General features: G+C 43.2%; 1 protein-coding gene and 2 long non-coding RNA genes across 3 annotated transcripts in view; 1 reads left to right on the top strand and 2 right to left on the bottom strand.

Moving 5' to 3' along the window:
* Positions 1-89: 89 nt before the first annotated feature.
* On the bottom strand, positions 90-4,607 carry BTG1 (BTG anti-proliferation factor 1). Its single transcript, XM_081878336.1, has 2 exons — positions 4,195-4,607; positions 90-1,430 (listed from the first exon to the last, which is right to left on the bottom strand). Exons 1-2 carry the CDS (start codon positions 4,340-4,342, stop codon positions 1,066-1,068), a joined length of 513 nt encoding a protein of 170 aa, XP_081734462.1. The 5' UTR covers positions 4,343-4,607; the 3' UTR covers positions 90-1,065.
* A 104-nt stretch (positions 4,608-4,711) lies between these two features.
* Positions 4,712-5,778, top strand: LOC309351028. The gene is made up of 2 exons (XR_014160665.1): positions 4,712-5,403; positions 5,489-5,778. It is a non-coding gene; the product is annotated as an uncharacterized lncRNA (long non-coding RNA).
* Positions 5,779-12,041: 6,263 nt separating this feature from the next.
* LOC309351003 overlaps positions 12,042-14,096 on the bottom strand; it is a 124,904-nt gene continuing 122,849 nt past the window's right edge. The window contains exon 6 of the long non-coding RNA XR_014160615.1: positions 12,042-13,381. This is a non-coding gene — a long non-coding RNA (uncharacterized lncRNA). The remainder of the gene's footprint in view (positions 13,382-14,096) is intronic.

Raw genomic sequence — 14,096 nt, 5'->3', positions numbered from 1 at the left:
CTACCTCAAGTGCTCCCATCCTTTACAAAAGTCCACTAGGACTAAAAATAATTTAAACTGATCCTATGCAAGCACGACAAGAGATTAAATTAAAATGCCAAGATAGGAAACAATTTATTATAGAGAGAAGAAAAGTTTCTCATCCAAAATATAGAAATCTGTACAACTTTGCCACAATCAATATACATGAACTGTACAAATTTACACCAGTTCATAATTTACCAAAAAAAAAAAAAAAGATGACTAACAAAGTTCACAAAATAGATGGTGGTTTGTGGAAAAGACTTTTACCCAATTAAGTACAAGGAAATTACAAACCAGACCTCCACTTTCTAAAAATAAGAGGTTTACTCAGTCTTAGAAAACTACAAGCTAGCAAATGTACAGATAGCTGGCTGGTAAAACACACCACAGTTCAGACAGTGTCTTTATATGGTCTCTCTCAAGCCTGTTGGCATAGCAGATCCTGCTCACTTGCTACTTTGAAGGCCAATATACAGAGATCTGACCATTTTCCCCAGTTCATGCTCACCAAGTGTGACTTATGTACAGTTTATACAGATTGTTAAGTGCTAGGTAAAAGTCTTGTCAGATAAAATTTCCAGTACTACCATGTTCATAACAAGTCTTGTTACTGAGCTGCCAAAAATGTTAACAATTTTTTTTTCTAAAAATGTCAATAGTGCAAATTTACTCTGCAACATTTACTGCAGAGAATAAATTTTATAGCTATAGCTTTAGGCTGAAAACTGATGTTTTTTCAAAAAAATGGAAAAAAAATTAAGCAAGACATCTGGGAGAAAACTGCAGCCTTCCTTGGACAACTTCACACCTTAGGAAATAAAGCAATCATCTTTACTCACAGGCTATTTAAATCACTGAAAGGTACTGTCGAAACTATGGCACTGCCACTATAAAATAAAAGTTTACCATTCTATCTTGTGCCAGGTCTTCACAGGTGTGACATGGTTTAAATTCCATAATCCATCCCCAGAGGAGCCCACCCAAAGTAAAAACCAAATTTTATCCATCCATTATAAGATGATCCATCCACAGGCTATTATCTTAACCTGATACAGTCATCATATTGTAGCTCTTGGAGGGACTGGTTCTGCCCAAGAGGAGTTCTTCCTTACAGCTTATTCTGCTGTCTACCATTTGCATGCTGGTGCTGTTTTGGCTAGCTCCTGCTGGTGTGGCTTCATACAGCACACAGATTGAGCCATCCTCTCCGATGCGATAGGATACCTCGTAAGGGTCGACCCAGAGAGTGAGTTCACTTGGAAGAAGCCGGAACAGTTCTTGACCGCTGAGTCCAATTCGTTGTGCTGCCTGCCCAATCAAGGGATCCATTTTATGGTTGATCCTGATGCAACGATAGCCCGATCCTTTGCATGGCTTTTCAGGGAACCAGTGGTGTTTATAGTGTTCTACAGAACAAAATGAAAGCAACAAAAGATCATATTTTGCTCTTCAGATAACCAATGTGTCTAATCGTGTTATTACGCTTGAAAATGGTAGCTTAGAACAAGAGCACCAGGGGCGGGGGGGGGGGGGAATACGACACAGATGCAAAAATGTAGAATAATATTCGATGGCCTGGAAAGTAATGGCAGCCTCAACAGAAACCAAGTATTTTGATCACTGTAGCTAAAGGCACATTTAACAGCCTATGCATGTATAAAATCAGTACTGAATGATACCCTCCACAAATGGGGGTGAGAAAAACATGTAATTGGGCACCTAGACACCTTAAAGTAGGGTGATAAAACCAATTTGTGGGTCGGGGGGGGGGAGAGAATCTTGAGTATATATCCAAAGGCCTCTTCACAGTTTCATTATGTGTAGTTTGTAATGCAGTAATATTCTCCCACATCTTTTTTCAGCTGTACCATAAATACACATCTGAAAGAAGCACGAAATCTATTTCCTGTTGTGTGCAACATATCACAGAGACTTGTGCAACCTTCTCCATAAGCAAATAAGAATATGCACATATGAAATTCTAACATGTGAAGTGGAACCTTGCCTGCGGTGCTAAACAAAGAGGTGTCCGAAGTACTGTGTCACACCGCCTATATGTTTGGCTATCCAAGTTTTCCAGAATTCTGGATTCCTAACAATTGGGATAGGCAAGTTATGCATATTTCTTTTTTAGAATTGGTTCGCTATCTCTTGAGTCTATTATTACTGAAACACACTGGGTGACTGATTTTTGAAAAAATGAACTTTTTGACATTTCCCTTAATGTTTCGCTCAAATTTGGACTTATCCTCATATGTTTACATGTATGGATTAGGTATTTACTCTCAGCAGGACAACATTTGCTCTTACATTAGAACAGGAATCTTGTTACAGTAGGTTAAACTGCTTTAACTAAAATCCTCCAATGCTACCCATCATTTTATCTATTATTTCCAGAACTGTGCTTAGGAGCCTTTCCAAGTAAGCAACTCAGAGTAAGATGCATTTAATCCAATAAGATGGTCGTTTTCTTTAGAAGGGCTGTTTCTTCCTCCGAACCATTTTTACTGTTTAGAAACAGTGGGGTTATTTGTTTTTTAAAAAAAAATATGCAAAAGAATAACAGCCAAGTCCAATGTAGGTGGTTTTATTGTTATGATAAAGGTACTTCAAGGAGCATCTTGGACCCAGTCTTATAATGTACACACAGAACCTAACCACATCATACTGAATTACCACATTACAATCTCCTTGCTGGCATTTCTTTGTCTTAGTACAATGAAGGGAAAGCACACTAAGACAAAGCGAAAAGAAAATGAGGGGCAGCTGTGTGTTGTGGGATAAGCAGCAGCAGGAATTAGCATGGTATTATGCTGCCCCTGCAGCAGCCACCAAAGGGAGAGAAGGAAAAAGGGCTACCACTACAGATTGGAGAACAGGTGAGGTAGAAAAGGGACACTAGCAGCACAATCCCACATGTTTACGTAGAAACAAGTCCCCTTTCTGTTCATTGGGTCTTGCTTCCATGTAAACGTGTGTTACGATTGCAGCGAAGAACTCCCCCAGATGAGCAGAAAAGGGTAAACGGTACTATTCACTACCACAGCCTTGCCACAGATATGAAGTGTTGACAAAAATCCCTTCCCTAAGAAACCAGGAGGAAAAATAAATAGGATTCTTAGTCTCCAAATGTGCAAAGATTATGGCTACAGCAACCCTCCTGGACTGCAAATGAGGGGCACAGAACACACAAAGAGCTGATAGGACCACCCTCGGACCCAGCGCAGACCAGAGAAGGAAACCGATTCCTTCTGCAAAGGAGCTTTTCCTTCCGAAAGAGACAAACACGCAGCTTATGGCCACTTGTGTCTGTCCCCAAAAGCAAAAGGATGCAGATGAGCGGGATAAACAAACCTTCACGCGTTTATGCTAACAGCTGTGCTAAGTAACTCCTATGTGCTCAATTAGTTCAGTAACTACTGAACCTCAACCCAAATCACCTTCCTGTGGATTTGAATCATGTAAAACAAATAACCACTGTGGTGGGCGGGGAATAGCGCCGCCCCGCCTTTATTTCCATAACTGCGTAAAAGTGCAATTGGTGTCTGGGTTTTTTTTTTTTTTTGTGTGTGTGTGTGTGTGTGTGTGTGTGTGTGTGTGTGGCCGGGGGTGGGGGGAGGAGAACTAATCTGCATGACGTTAACTTGAGTACAAACACTGAAGAAGGAACAGAGGAAGGCAGGGAAGGCAGGGACTTTCCAGGCACGCAGCTGAACATACATACGAGGGGGAAACGTGCCACCCCCGCGCCCCTCTGGACGGGACAGCACGAAGGAACCGTTACTGCGATAGTACTATAAAACAACGCACGACAATCTCGTGAATCCCGAATTTTGAAAGCGCGCGTGGGGGTGGGGAGAGAGAGCCATTTCCTGGTCTTATGCGAAATGCATCTCTTTCTGCGGCACATTTTATAGGAGGTCATTAACTCCACAACACCCTTCCCACCACCACCCAAGAAAAAAAGTATGCAGTCGAGGCAGCGATCCCCGCTCTTCCAAATGCTGCGATGGAAAGAGAAACAAAACCTGGAGAGGGAGGATGAGGCAGCATTAGAAAAGCGGGGAGATAAGGAGGAGGCTGAGGAGGTGGGTGGCGGAGAAGAGATAAATACTTAAAACCGTCCCCTTCCCACCCCCTCTGCTGCCCCCCGCCGCCGCCGCCCCATACCTGCCAACAGCTCCTGCAGGCTCTGGCTGAACGTCTGCAGCTGCCGCTCGTTCATCAGCCCCTTGGTGCGCAGGAACTTGGAGATGAAGCCCACGGCCGCGGCGATTTCGCGTATCATGCTGGCCCGGGTGTAAAGGGCAGGATGCATGGAGGCGGCAAGGGGTAGCCAGCTCCGGGCGTTGAGTAGAAAGGGGCACGGTGGGCGCGCACGGGGCCGCCTCAAAGGGGGGTGGGAAGCGGAGGAGGCGGCGGCGGCGAGAAAGAAGCGGGTTAGAAAGGGGACGGAGCGATCGAGTTCAAGGGACTTTTAAGTTAACAGGCCCCCCGCTCAGCCGCCTCCCTGTGACGTAGGCTGGCGGCAGCAGCGGCTGCACTAGCAGGCACTTCCAGCATCTCCTTCTACGAGACACGAAGGAAGTGGCTGTGCGTGCGCCGCCTTTTATAACCACGTCCGGGCGGCAATGGCGGCTGAGAACCCGCCGCGGCCAATCCGGGGATCGCACCATTGTGACGTCGCGTTCGGAGCGGAGGGGCGCGGGGGAGGAGTGATGTCACCCGGTTGTAAACAAATAGAAGCAGAAGGAGAAAGAGGAGCTGCGTCGTCGGGCTGGAAAACAGCAGCGGCGGCGGGAGCAGCTGCTCGAGAGCGCGGCGTCTGGCCCTCGAGACGCGCAAGGCAGGAGCGCAAAGTTGCCGGCCTCGCTCACCTAAGCCAGCGCGGAAGAGAGAAACGACGCGAGCCGCCTTTCTCCGGCCGCCGCTCCTCTTCCCCCGACTGCGCATCTGCAGTCCTCTGCTGCCTGCTTGCTCGCACATGCTCCCGCTCACGTCCACCTGATCCGCGCCCCGGTTCAGTGCAAATCCATAGCTAGCTCTGGAAGCGTTCGCGGAACCGGGGAGAAGGCGGCGGACCCCGGGGTTGCTCAGAGGCAAAACCTGGCGCGACCGGGCCTTTGCAGAGCCTTCTGCCTTCCCATCCTCCTCTTCCCCCCAACCTCCAGCTGGGAGCTCGCAAACCAGCCGCTTTCCTTAAGCAGTCACGAATGTGGCGAGGCCTGGGAGAGAAGGGCTCAGGAAGCTTCTGGCGCCTGCAGCCATCTCACAAACAGCACCATTGTAAACAAATGCAGTGTCTTTTGGCGCTCTAAGGGTTACCGTTAGATGGAAAGAGGTGAGACGGAGGGGGCATCGTCCCAAGACATGGATCCCGTAAGATTATATATATAATTATATATATATATATTTCTCCCAGTCTGATTGCAGCTTGCAGGCCAGGGATTCCCACCTCCATCAGCTCCAGACAGCACGGTCAGATGCCAGGGGCGATGGGAGTTGTAGTCCAGCAACATCTGGTGGATCAAAGGTTAACCGACCTTGAACTAAAGAGGCATCGTCTTTGTCCACTTGACCGTTCATTGGTGGACTTGGTACACTTTCTCATAACAAGGGAAAACAACTGCTCCAGATCATAGAATCATCGTATTCTAGAACCTATCGATGATCATGTTGTCATCTAATGCTTTCACAGCAGTAGCCTAAACAAATCATTCTTTGCACACCACAAAAATTAAAAAATTGGCTGTGTTCTGGTGTCAGCACAGTAAGTTATATGAGACAGAAATTTAAGAATTGTTCATTCTCTCACATTTCAGCCATTCTTCTTTGTAAAGTCACACAACACACACACACACACACACACACACCCCTATACTGTGTAAAAGAAAATCACCCAAGAATAGGTGCCTGGTCTCTCTAAGCCAGGGCTGAGAACCTGTAACATAATTCCCACCATCCTTGACCATTGGCCACACTGGCTGAGGCTGGTCAGACTTGGGATTTAGAGGTTTTGATCCCTTTCTAAGGGCTTCATAATACTCATCCCTGCTTTATGTTATCATGCTGCATTACAGCATAGAAAAGAGACAGTTGCTTTACATAAAAACAAAAAATCAACCACACTCGTGTTATTGTGCCTGAAACATCTCAGCAGTATGATTGCTTGGTTATTGTTGCTGCATTTGGTTTCAGACAACATGAGAGACATTTATCGGTTCTTTCATTGGACTAATTTCTGCTGGTCAAAGGGTCAACATATTTTCAATCTTCATCTTGCTTTTCCTCAAGCAGAAATGTGTCATGTTATCTGCAGATAGGAAAGAGTCACAGGCCCTTATTAGGCTTTTCTTCATCTGAACTCTTTGGTGGCTGTCAGCTGAGAAATCGCCTTTGTATGGAGGAGATGGGGGGGGGGAGCAGCAACAAAAACAGACTGAACACAATCCAGGTTGAATTACCTCTCAGAACCTTATAATATAGCCAGGAAAACTACACTCTTGCTAAATCTTGTGTGTGTCATCAGATTTTTGAAAGCAGATGACAATGTAGAACAGTATTTTAAATCCCACTGTAGGCCTGTATGATCTCTCTATAATTTTTTATTCACAAAGGAAGTACCAATATACATAATGCTTTAACACAGAACTCAATAGAGTTGGAAAACCAATTAATTCAGGATTTTGCGCTCCCCTTGTTAAATATAATCCTAGCAGTGCCTCCAAATGTAATTCCACGTACCTTGGCAAGCAGCCCTTTGTTATGCTGGGAACAGGGCGGGGGGTGGATCTTTATCAGATCTAAGGTAGGTACGCCATATCCTTGGAATGCCCTACCAAAGGATTGGTAGGCACGACCCCTTCATTTGTGGATTTCTGAAGCCTTTATAACTACTGCGAAGGAGTGAGCATATTAAAACCTGGACTATGATGGCTATCTACTCGCTTCCAGAGCCAATTTAAGGTGCGGGTTTACATCTATAAAGTTCAATATGTCTATGATCATGGATAGAGAATCTGTAGACCTCCAGATGTTGCAGGACAACACATAGATCATAGAATCATAGAGTTGGAAGAGACCACAAGGGCCATCGAGTCCAACCCCCTGCCAAGCAGGAAACACCATCAGAGCACTCCTGACATATGGTTGTCACCCTTCACTGGCCTTCACTGGCTACAGCTGCTGGAGGTTGGGGCCAAAGAGGGCTACAGTTTTCCCATCTCTGGCCAAGGTCCTCCATACCTCAAATATTGTTTCCCGTTATCTACAGTGGTACCTCGGGTTAAGAACTTAATTCGTTCTGGAGCCTGTTCTTAACCTGAAACTGTTCTTAACCTGAGGTACCACTTTAGATAATGGGGCCTCCCGCTGCCATTACACCGCCCCCACACAATTTCTGTTCTCATCCTGAAGCAAAGTTCTTAACCTGAGGTACTATTTCTGGGTTAGTGGAGTCTGTAACCTGAAGTGTCTGTAACCCGAGGTAGCACTGTATTTCCTTCCATGTGTAAGGGTCAGCATAGAGGCCTCTAGCCTGGTGTGCACTGTCCAAGCAGGGACTTCTAAATCTTCAGCCCTGATGGGCCTGGCGTTCCAGATCGGTTTCCCTGGGAATATTTGCCAGTGCTGAATCCTGGAGGCACTTAGGCTTTATAAGCTTCCCTGTTCCAACACGCCTGCCAGAGAACGCCTTAATCTTTTGCTGCTGCTTGTCTGCTGTGTCAAGTTCAGTTGTTGCTGCTTGACTTTGGGGAGAGTTGAATGGGCTTTGGAATCTTTTTTTAGATCACTTGCTTTTAGAGTACGTATCCTTTTAATTTCACAAGCTGCTTTGAACTAAGAGAAGAGCAGAGTATCTTGTAGGGTGCTCAAGGCAGTGAAGCTCCAGCAGCAGGAACGGTGCGAGGAGGAAAGGGGTGTGTTATACATCGGGAAGGCTGCAGCTACGGGGAGAGGCCATTTGGAACATGCATGGCTTTGCTTGCTACAGTGTCCTGGTTACCTAACCTCTCTGCCAAGAGAAGGTGGGTGTGGGAATGAGACACAAGACAGTTGGAAGCAAGGCAGCAGCATGAGCTGCTGTGTCTGGGTGCAGTGCCCCATGTGGTGAACTGCTGAAATGCAGCCTCTCAGTGAAGTACCTTTAGGCAATTTATTATTATTATTGCAGTTGAACCTTGCTTGATCAGCAATCGGCAGGGCATTCCTGAGCTCTGGCATGTACATACATCTTTGATTATGCTTTGGACAGGTGGGGTCAGACCATGCCTCGGGTTCCATCTTGGAGGTTCCATGTGGAACCCAAGGAGGCTGAACTTTATGTGTTGATTGGAATTTTATCAGCCAACTCTTTAGAGATAGGCTGCTAGTCCATTTTTTTAAAGTCATGAACACACAAAGCTAGAATGCTAGTGGCCCAACGAAAGGTAACCTGAGCAACTCTGCCCTTGAAATCAATAAGACTTAAAAGTGATTCATTTTCCCTGGGTCATACTCCTAGATCGAAAGCCTGCTTCTACATCACAGAACAGATATATTCTGTGATGGCTGAACAAAGAAAATAGGTTCACAAAGAACACTCCTGACCTTTAGAACTCACTATCGCTCGATGTTTTAATCATCAACTGTAATATAACTGTGTTGAGGAAAGGACAGGTCAGTAATGGACGAGAAGGGGTATGGCTGGCTACAAATCAATAGACTCAGGGCTGAAAGCGATTAACAGTACAACCCTAGACATCTATTCACAAGTAGGCCCCATTGAGTTCAAAGGGATTTACTCCTAGGAAAGCAGCTAATCCACACTTACCTTTTGCCCTGCTCTTTCCAGGCTTAAAAAGCTCCATATCCAAGCATTTTGTTTGTTTTTGCTCCAGAGTTTTGCCTGCAAACACCTGCTCTTTCAAGCTCATTGGGAGCAAACAGCAATCTTCAGAAAACCTGAATTAATGTTTGCTCCAGCTGAGCACTAAAGAGCACGTTTTCATGAAGAGAGCTCTGGAGCAAAACTCAGACATGGGACTTTTAAGCACAGACCTGTGTGTGGGAAGAATGAGGCAAAAGGTAAATGTGAATAAGCCCTAAAATTGCAACCTAAAGTTTCATTAAACTCAGTGGGGTTTACTTGTGAATAAACATCTATAGGATTATATTGTAAAGGACATTTATTTGTAATTTTATGCAATGTTCTAGGCAATGAATAAAAAAGAAAAGCACATTAATGATTTTACTTCACTTTCTTAGCTTCAATCACAAATGAGGTGGCTCATACAAGGAATAGTTTTTGTTTGCTTACAATAATCTGAGGCATTAGAAAGCACAGCACATATTGATTATTAAAGAGGACTACAGAGATTTCTTCTAGCTGACCCAACCCATATTGGCATTTCTTGTTCTTTCAACATCATTACTTTAATTCAATACATTCGCACCTGGTTATGGACAAGAAAGCTTTAAATGCACAAAAAATGTGCATTTGTGAACTGTTAGCACCAAGATTATTTGAAAGACAAATGGCTTGTTAATCACCATAAATCAGTTAGACTGGTGGATCTGCATTTACATCGGCGCCATTTGATTAACTGCAACAGGACCTAATTAAGAGGTTTATAGATCACATATTTGATTTTGTGTTAGTGTGCGTTGTTTTCGTCAGAACTTGTTAATATTTACTCAGGAAGACTTTCTAATCTAGCAAATGGTCCTTGTGCATGTTACCCCTAAAGCCAACACTGAACATCATGTTAGGTGTCCTTTTTGCTGTTCCTGAGCTGTCTCATAAGACAATGAAGTTCTGAGGTGGCAATCCTATCTGGGATGTAGGCTCCTTCCTACTTCGCCTCATGCTACTTCAACCATTGCTTGCTTGTGGTTCAGCTTTTACTTGCATTGCTATTACACCACTCCTACTTCCTCCTGCTACCCAGAGATCAGGCCCAAAGCAGTTCTTAAAAACAAATATGTGATGGGAACAAAAATGGACAGCCAGTTTGATGTAGTCATTAGAGAGTTGGACCAGGGCTTAAATTCCTGCTCAGACATGAAGCTTACTGGGTGACTTGGGACCTCTCCTCCTAACCTACCTCACAGGGTAGGTTGTGAGGAGAACATTGGGAGGTGGGAACCATGTATGCCACCTTAAATTTCCTGAAGGAAAAGGTGGAAAATAAATGCAATAAATGAATAAATATGCTGCCCATCTCCTATAAAGTGCCCCAGAATTACCACTTAGTGGGGAAATCATCATTCCCTTTCTATCAACTGCATATTTCAATAGTGGCTATACTGGAGAAAAGGAGAAACTGCTTTTCCTTATCTTTGCTGCTTACCTTTAAAGAAACAAACCAAAAAATGAGACCATTTGATTATTCTCCAGTCTCTTTCAAACAATGACCAATTTTCTCAGCTTGCCTCTGATGTATTTATGGATATAGCAAAAGATGAAGAACCCCAGTCATGTACACAAGCAAAATAAGAAAAAGAAGGATATCATTCTAGATGCAGTATTTAAATGTGGCACTGGATGAACTGTTTCAGATCCCTGCTCTGTACCCTCACTAATCATTTCAGCCTACCAGTGCATAGTAGTGTCCTGTGGGCAGAGCTTTGGGGACAAATTTTCCAGGTCCCACTCAGAATGAAAAGCAGCCTGGGCATCTGCTGAGGAGTGCAAGGGGGCCAGTTACCCTCCTAAGTTAGCCACAAACCCTGATTCCCAGTTTTTATGTAAAAAATGCAAGTCTCTAGTTCTTGTAGAACCCAAGATAGGAAGCAAAATGCGCAAACATTGCTCTTTTCATTTGTTTTGTGGGAAACACCTGGGTTTTTAGACAATGAATGAAGTCTCATAGAAAAAGAATCCAGGTATCCAGGATTTTAGTCCAGTATCCAGAACTGTTCTGCATTTGATGCACTCTGATATTGCTTGCTTTGAAAAAATTATTTGAGAACTCAGAGAATCAGTTAACAAAGTCTCTCTGTCTACTCAAGGTCTGGCGTAGCTCAGCTGCTTAAGAGCATTGCTTTGGAAGACCTAAAGGTAGATTCAGATAACCTCACATAATTATTTTCATGTGACAAGCTGAATGAATCTTTGCCCATTGAAAACTACTAGCACTTGCTTGCACAAATTCAAAAAGATGCAAAGGAGAAAAGCAACACAAGACGGAAATTTAAAATGACTGACTGACTGACTAAATAAATAAATAAATTCTAAAAATTCTGGATAGACTCTGAAAGGGACAAACGGGACAATAGGGAGACCAGGTGTAGACTGATACTGTTATAGCTCATGGTTTCTTTACTACTGTGTATTAACAAGAAGCAAGGCACATGAATGAGACTACGGGGAGCCAAAGCAGCAGGGAGTGATTTCAGTGGATAAGCCACTGAAATCCATAATGACCTGGTTCAGAATACTGAATTTGTGTTATGAATTGAGCATCATTTCCACACACACCCAAGAAGTTCTCCTCCACCTTCAAATGTTAAATGTGATTCTGTGCATTCATAGTCTGCCCTCAGGCTGAAAGGGCTGCTTTACAAGAGCATCTGCCAACGTTCTTCCATAGCAACCTCTTTGTTCCCAATGAAACTTTCACTGATCACAAGGCAAACTACAAAAAAATAATAAAAATATGCAGGCACATGTATATGCATTCTATAGTGGTACCCCTTTTACTCTGAGTGGAAAAGTATTTGATTGTTGTGAACTATATATACATCCAGGCCACCCAATTAAGCAGATATTGGTTCTCTTGATTATTTATTGTTGTTGCTTTTTTGTGTCCTTGATCTATACTTGAAATACTGTAAATACTTGTCAGGAGCACCTCTCCCAATTTTGTTCAGCCCATGAGTTAAGAGGTGCCAGGTGAAGCTGTCCCATCACTGGCAGTAACTCATAGCCAGGTCTCCCTGGTGGCATCCAAGCTCTCAATTTATATGTGGATTATTCAGGACTGTGCACAGGTGATCAGGAAAGGGGAGGAAAATGCATTTTATGCAACCAGACGTGGGTAACAAAATACAATTTTATCTCCTCCAAAGTGGTTGAATTATTATTGAGAAGACAAGGGTCCAGGGTTATCTCATTACAAGCACCTGTATCTCACCCAGTATGAAAACAGTACCCTATCAGCACAGTCAACTTGGATTGTGGAAAAATAACTACCCTTGTGATTAAACAATATGTATTATTCCAGAGAGACAAGAAAATACAACAGCCTAAAAATCCCACCACTTGGGGCAAAATGCATTTCAAAGACTGATGCACATGTGAACTCATCTATTTGTCAGTTTCAGGATGTCATAGGATAAGCTCATTGTTCTGATCTGCTCTCACATAGAGTCTTCGTCCAGTGGACATTTCCCCAAAGGCAGTATTTCATCTCCGACTCAAATCTTGATGGTTGGACTTGCCTGTTTCTCCACAGGTCTGCTCTGTATACACTACTCGACCTCATTAAATCTGGTATTTCACAGACGTGTGCCATACATCTATTCCAGCAGCAGATCTTAAAAGCTGCCTGGGGCCAGTTGAGGCATGCTTTATTTTTCCCTTCTGCCTAATCCGTTTAGGCATTTATAGTGCACCCATCTCTGGGTTGTCTGAATGCTTCTCCAATACCTTCTTTGCACATGCAGATAAAAGCAACATTCCATATGGCACATGGCTGTGAACTATAGACACCCCACACTCATAAAGGGTGTGCCTACAGACCCCCATTGTCAAGCGTGCACACGTGTGAAGACCACACTGCCAAAGCAATATCTGAAATACAGTAGGAGACTTGCCACATCTTCGTTTCTTGTGTATTTTGATCCCATGTATATGACACACTGGATTGAAAAATTGGATTCCGGGGCCGCATCTGGCACCTGAGGTTCTGCTTAATATTTTGCTTCAACTCCACATCCGCACTTACATATGTACATTTATAAGAATGAATTATCTTCCACTCTTCTGCTAAAAATATAGAGCTATATAAAAATATAGTTTCAAACATACAAATCCCGGCCACGCACCACTTTTCGTTCCTAACAATTTGCAATCTACTCAACAAGATGCCCCTGAATTATATTTTTGTCCCCACTAACAAAGTAACAAATGATGTGATGACACGTAGATGTCATCTGCTCTCACCAAGATCCAAGAATCTTCACTTCCAGTGTTATTTCATTATAAGAAGCAGGAGTGATTTTCACATCTGCAATACACTTTGTAACAGCATCCAGATCAGTCCTTCTGATGTTGAAAATTCTGTAGCCGATTCCTCATTCTTGATGACGCTCTCAAGTCAATTAGTTGCTCCTTTCTATCAGGTTGCCTTGAAGTTCTGTATCAAATTCCTTTCTGAATACAGAAGCAAAACAGAGTCAGTTAATGAGAGTTGAACATTCTTAGACAGAATTTCTTATTTCAATGATTTTCATAAGTGGCAAAATACTGAAGGAAATGGACTGTCAGTAGAAGATAAAGTAAAGTTTTTGAATAAATACGAAGAAGATCTGCAGAAGGGACTTGGAAAAGAGCCAAGAGCATCGGATAGAAGATCACCAGGATGAAGTTGATGGACTATATGGAACTGGCAGAAATGACCGGCAGAATCCAAGACCAGGGAGAAGAGTCGGTGGAAGAAGACTGGAAAAAGTTTAAAGATTTTTTACGGAAATACTGTAAAATTAATGAATGTTAGAAAAATGTTGGAATGAAGTTATATGGCTTTAGTAGAAATGTTATAAGGAATTAAGTATAAATAGATTAATAGAGATTAAAGGAAAAAATAAGGTTAGAATGTGTTAAGATAATTATAGGATAGAAAACAGAGGAAGATGGAAAGGAATTTCTGAAACAATTAATAGAGGTGGAATACAAAAAGGGAGGTGTGAGGAGGTCGTTGAAATAAGTGAATGAAAGATAAGATACTGAAATTGGTTGATGTGTTTTGGATTGGTTTTGTTTTGTTTTGTTGGTTTGATGTGTTGGTGTTGTGTGGTGTTTTTGTATTGTGTTGTGTTGTTGTTCTTTTTTGTAGTGTTTGGATTGTTGGAAAAGTAATAAATATTAT

Source organism: Podarcis erhardii, assembly GCF_964252035.2.
Source record: "Podarcis erhardii genome assembly, chromosome: 10".
Lineage (NCBI taxonomy): Eukaryota > Metazoa > Chordata > Lepidosauria > Squamata > Lacertidae > Podarcis > Podarcis erhardii.
Note: the sequence above shows the minus strand (reverse complement) of the source record. Positions and strands in the feature narration are given on the sequence as shown.

What these genes read in the sequence shown, in the direction of transcription:
- BTG1 (XM_081878336.1), bottom strand. Translation starts at nt 4,342, where the DNA reads ATGCATCCTGCCCTTTACACCCGGGCCAGCATGATACGCGAAATCGCC. An exon ending in CCTGCAGGAGCTGTTGGCAG is followed by an intron (nt 1,431 to 4,194) that starts GTATGGGGCGGC and finishes TTTGTTCTGTAG; the next exon opens with AACACTATAAACACCACTGG.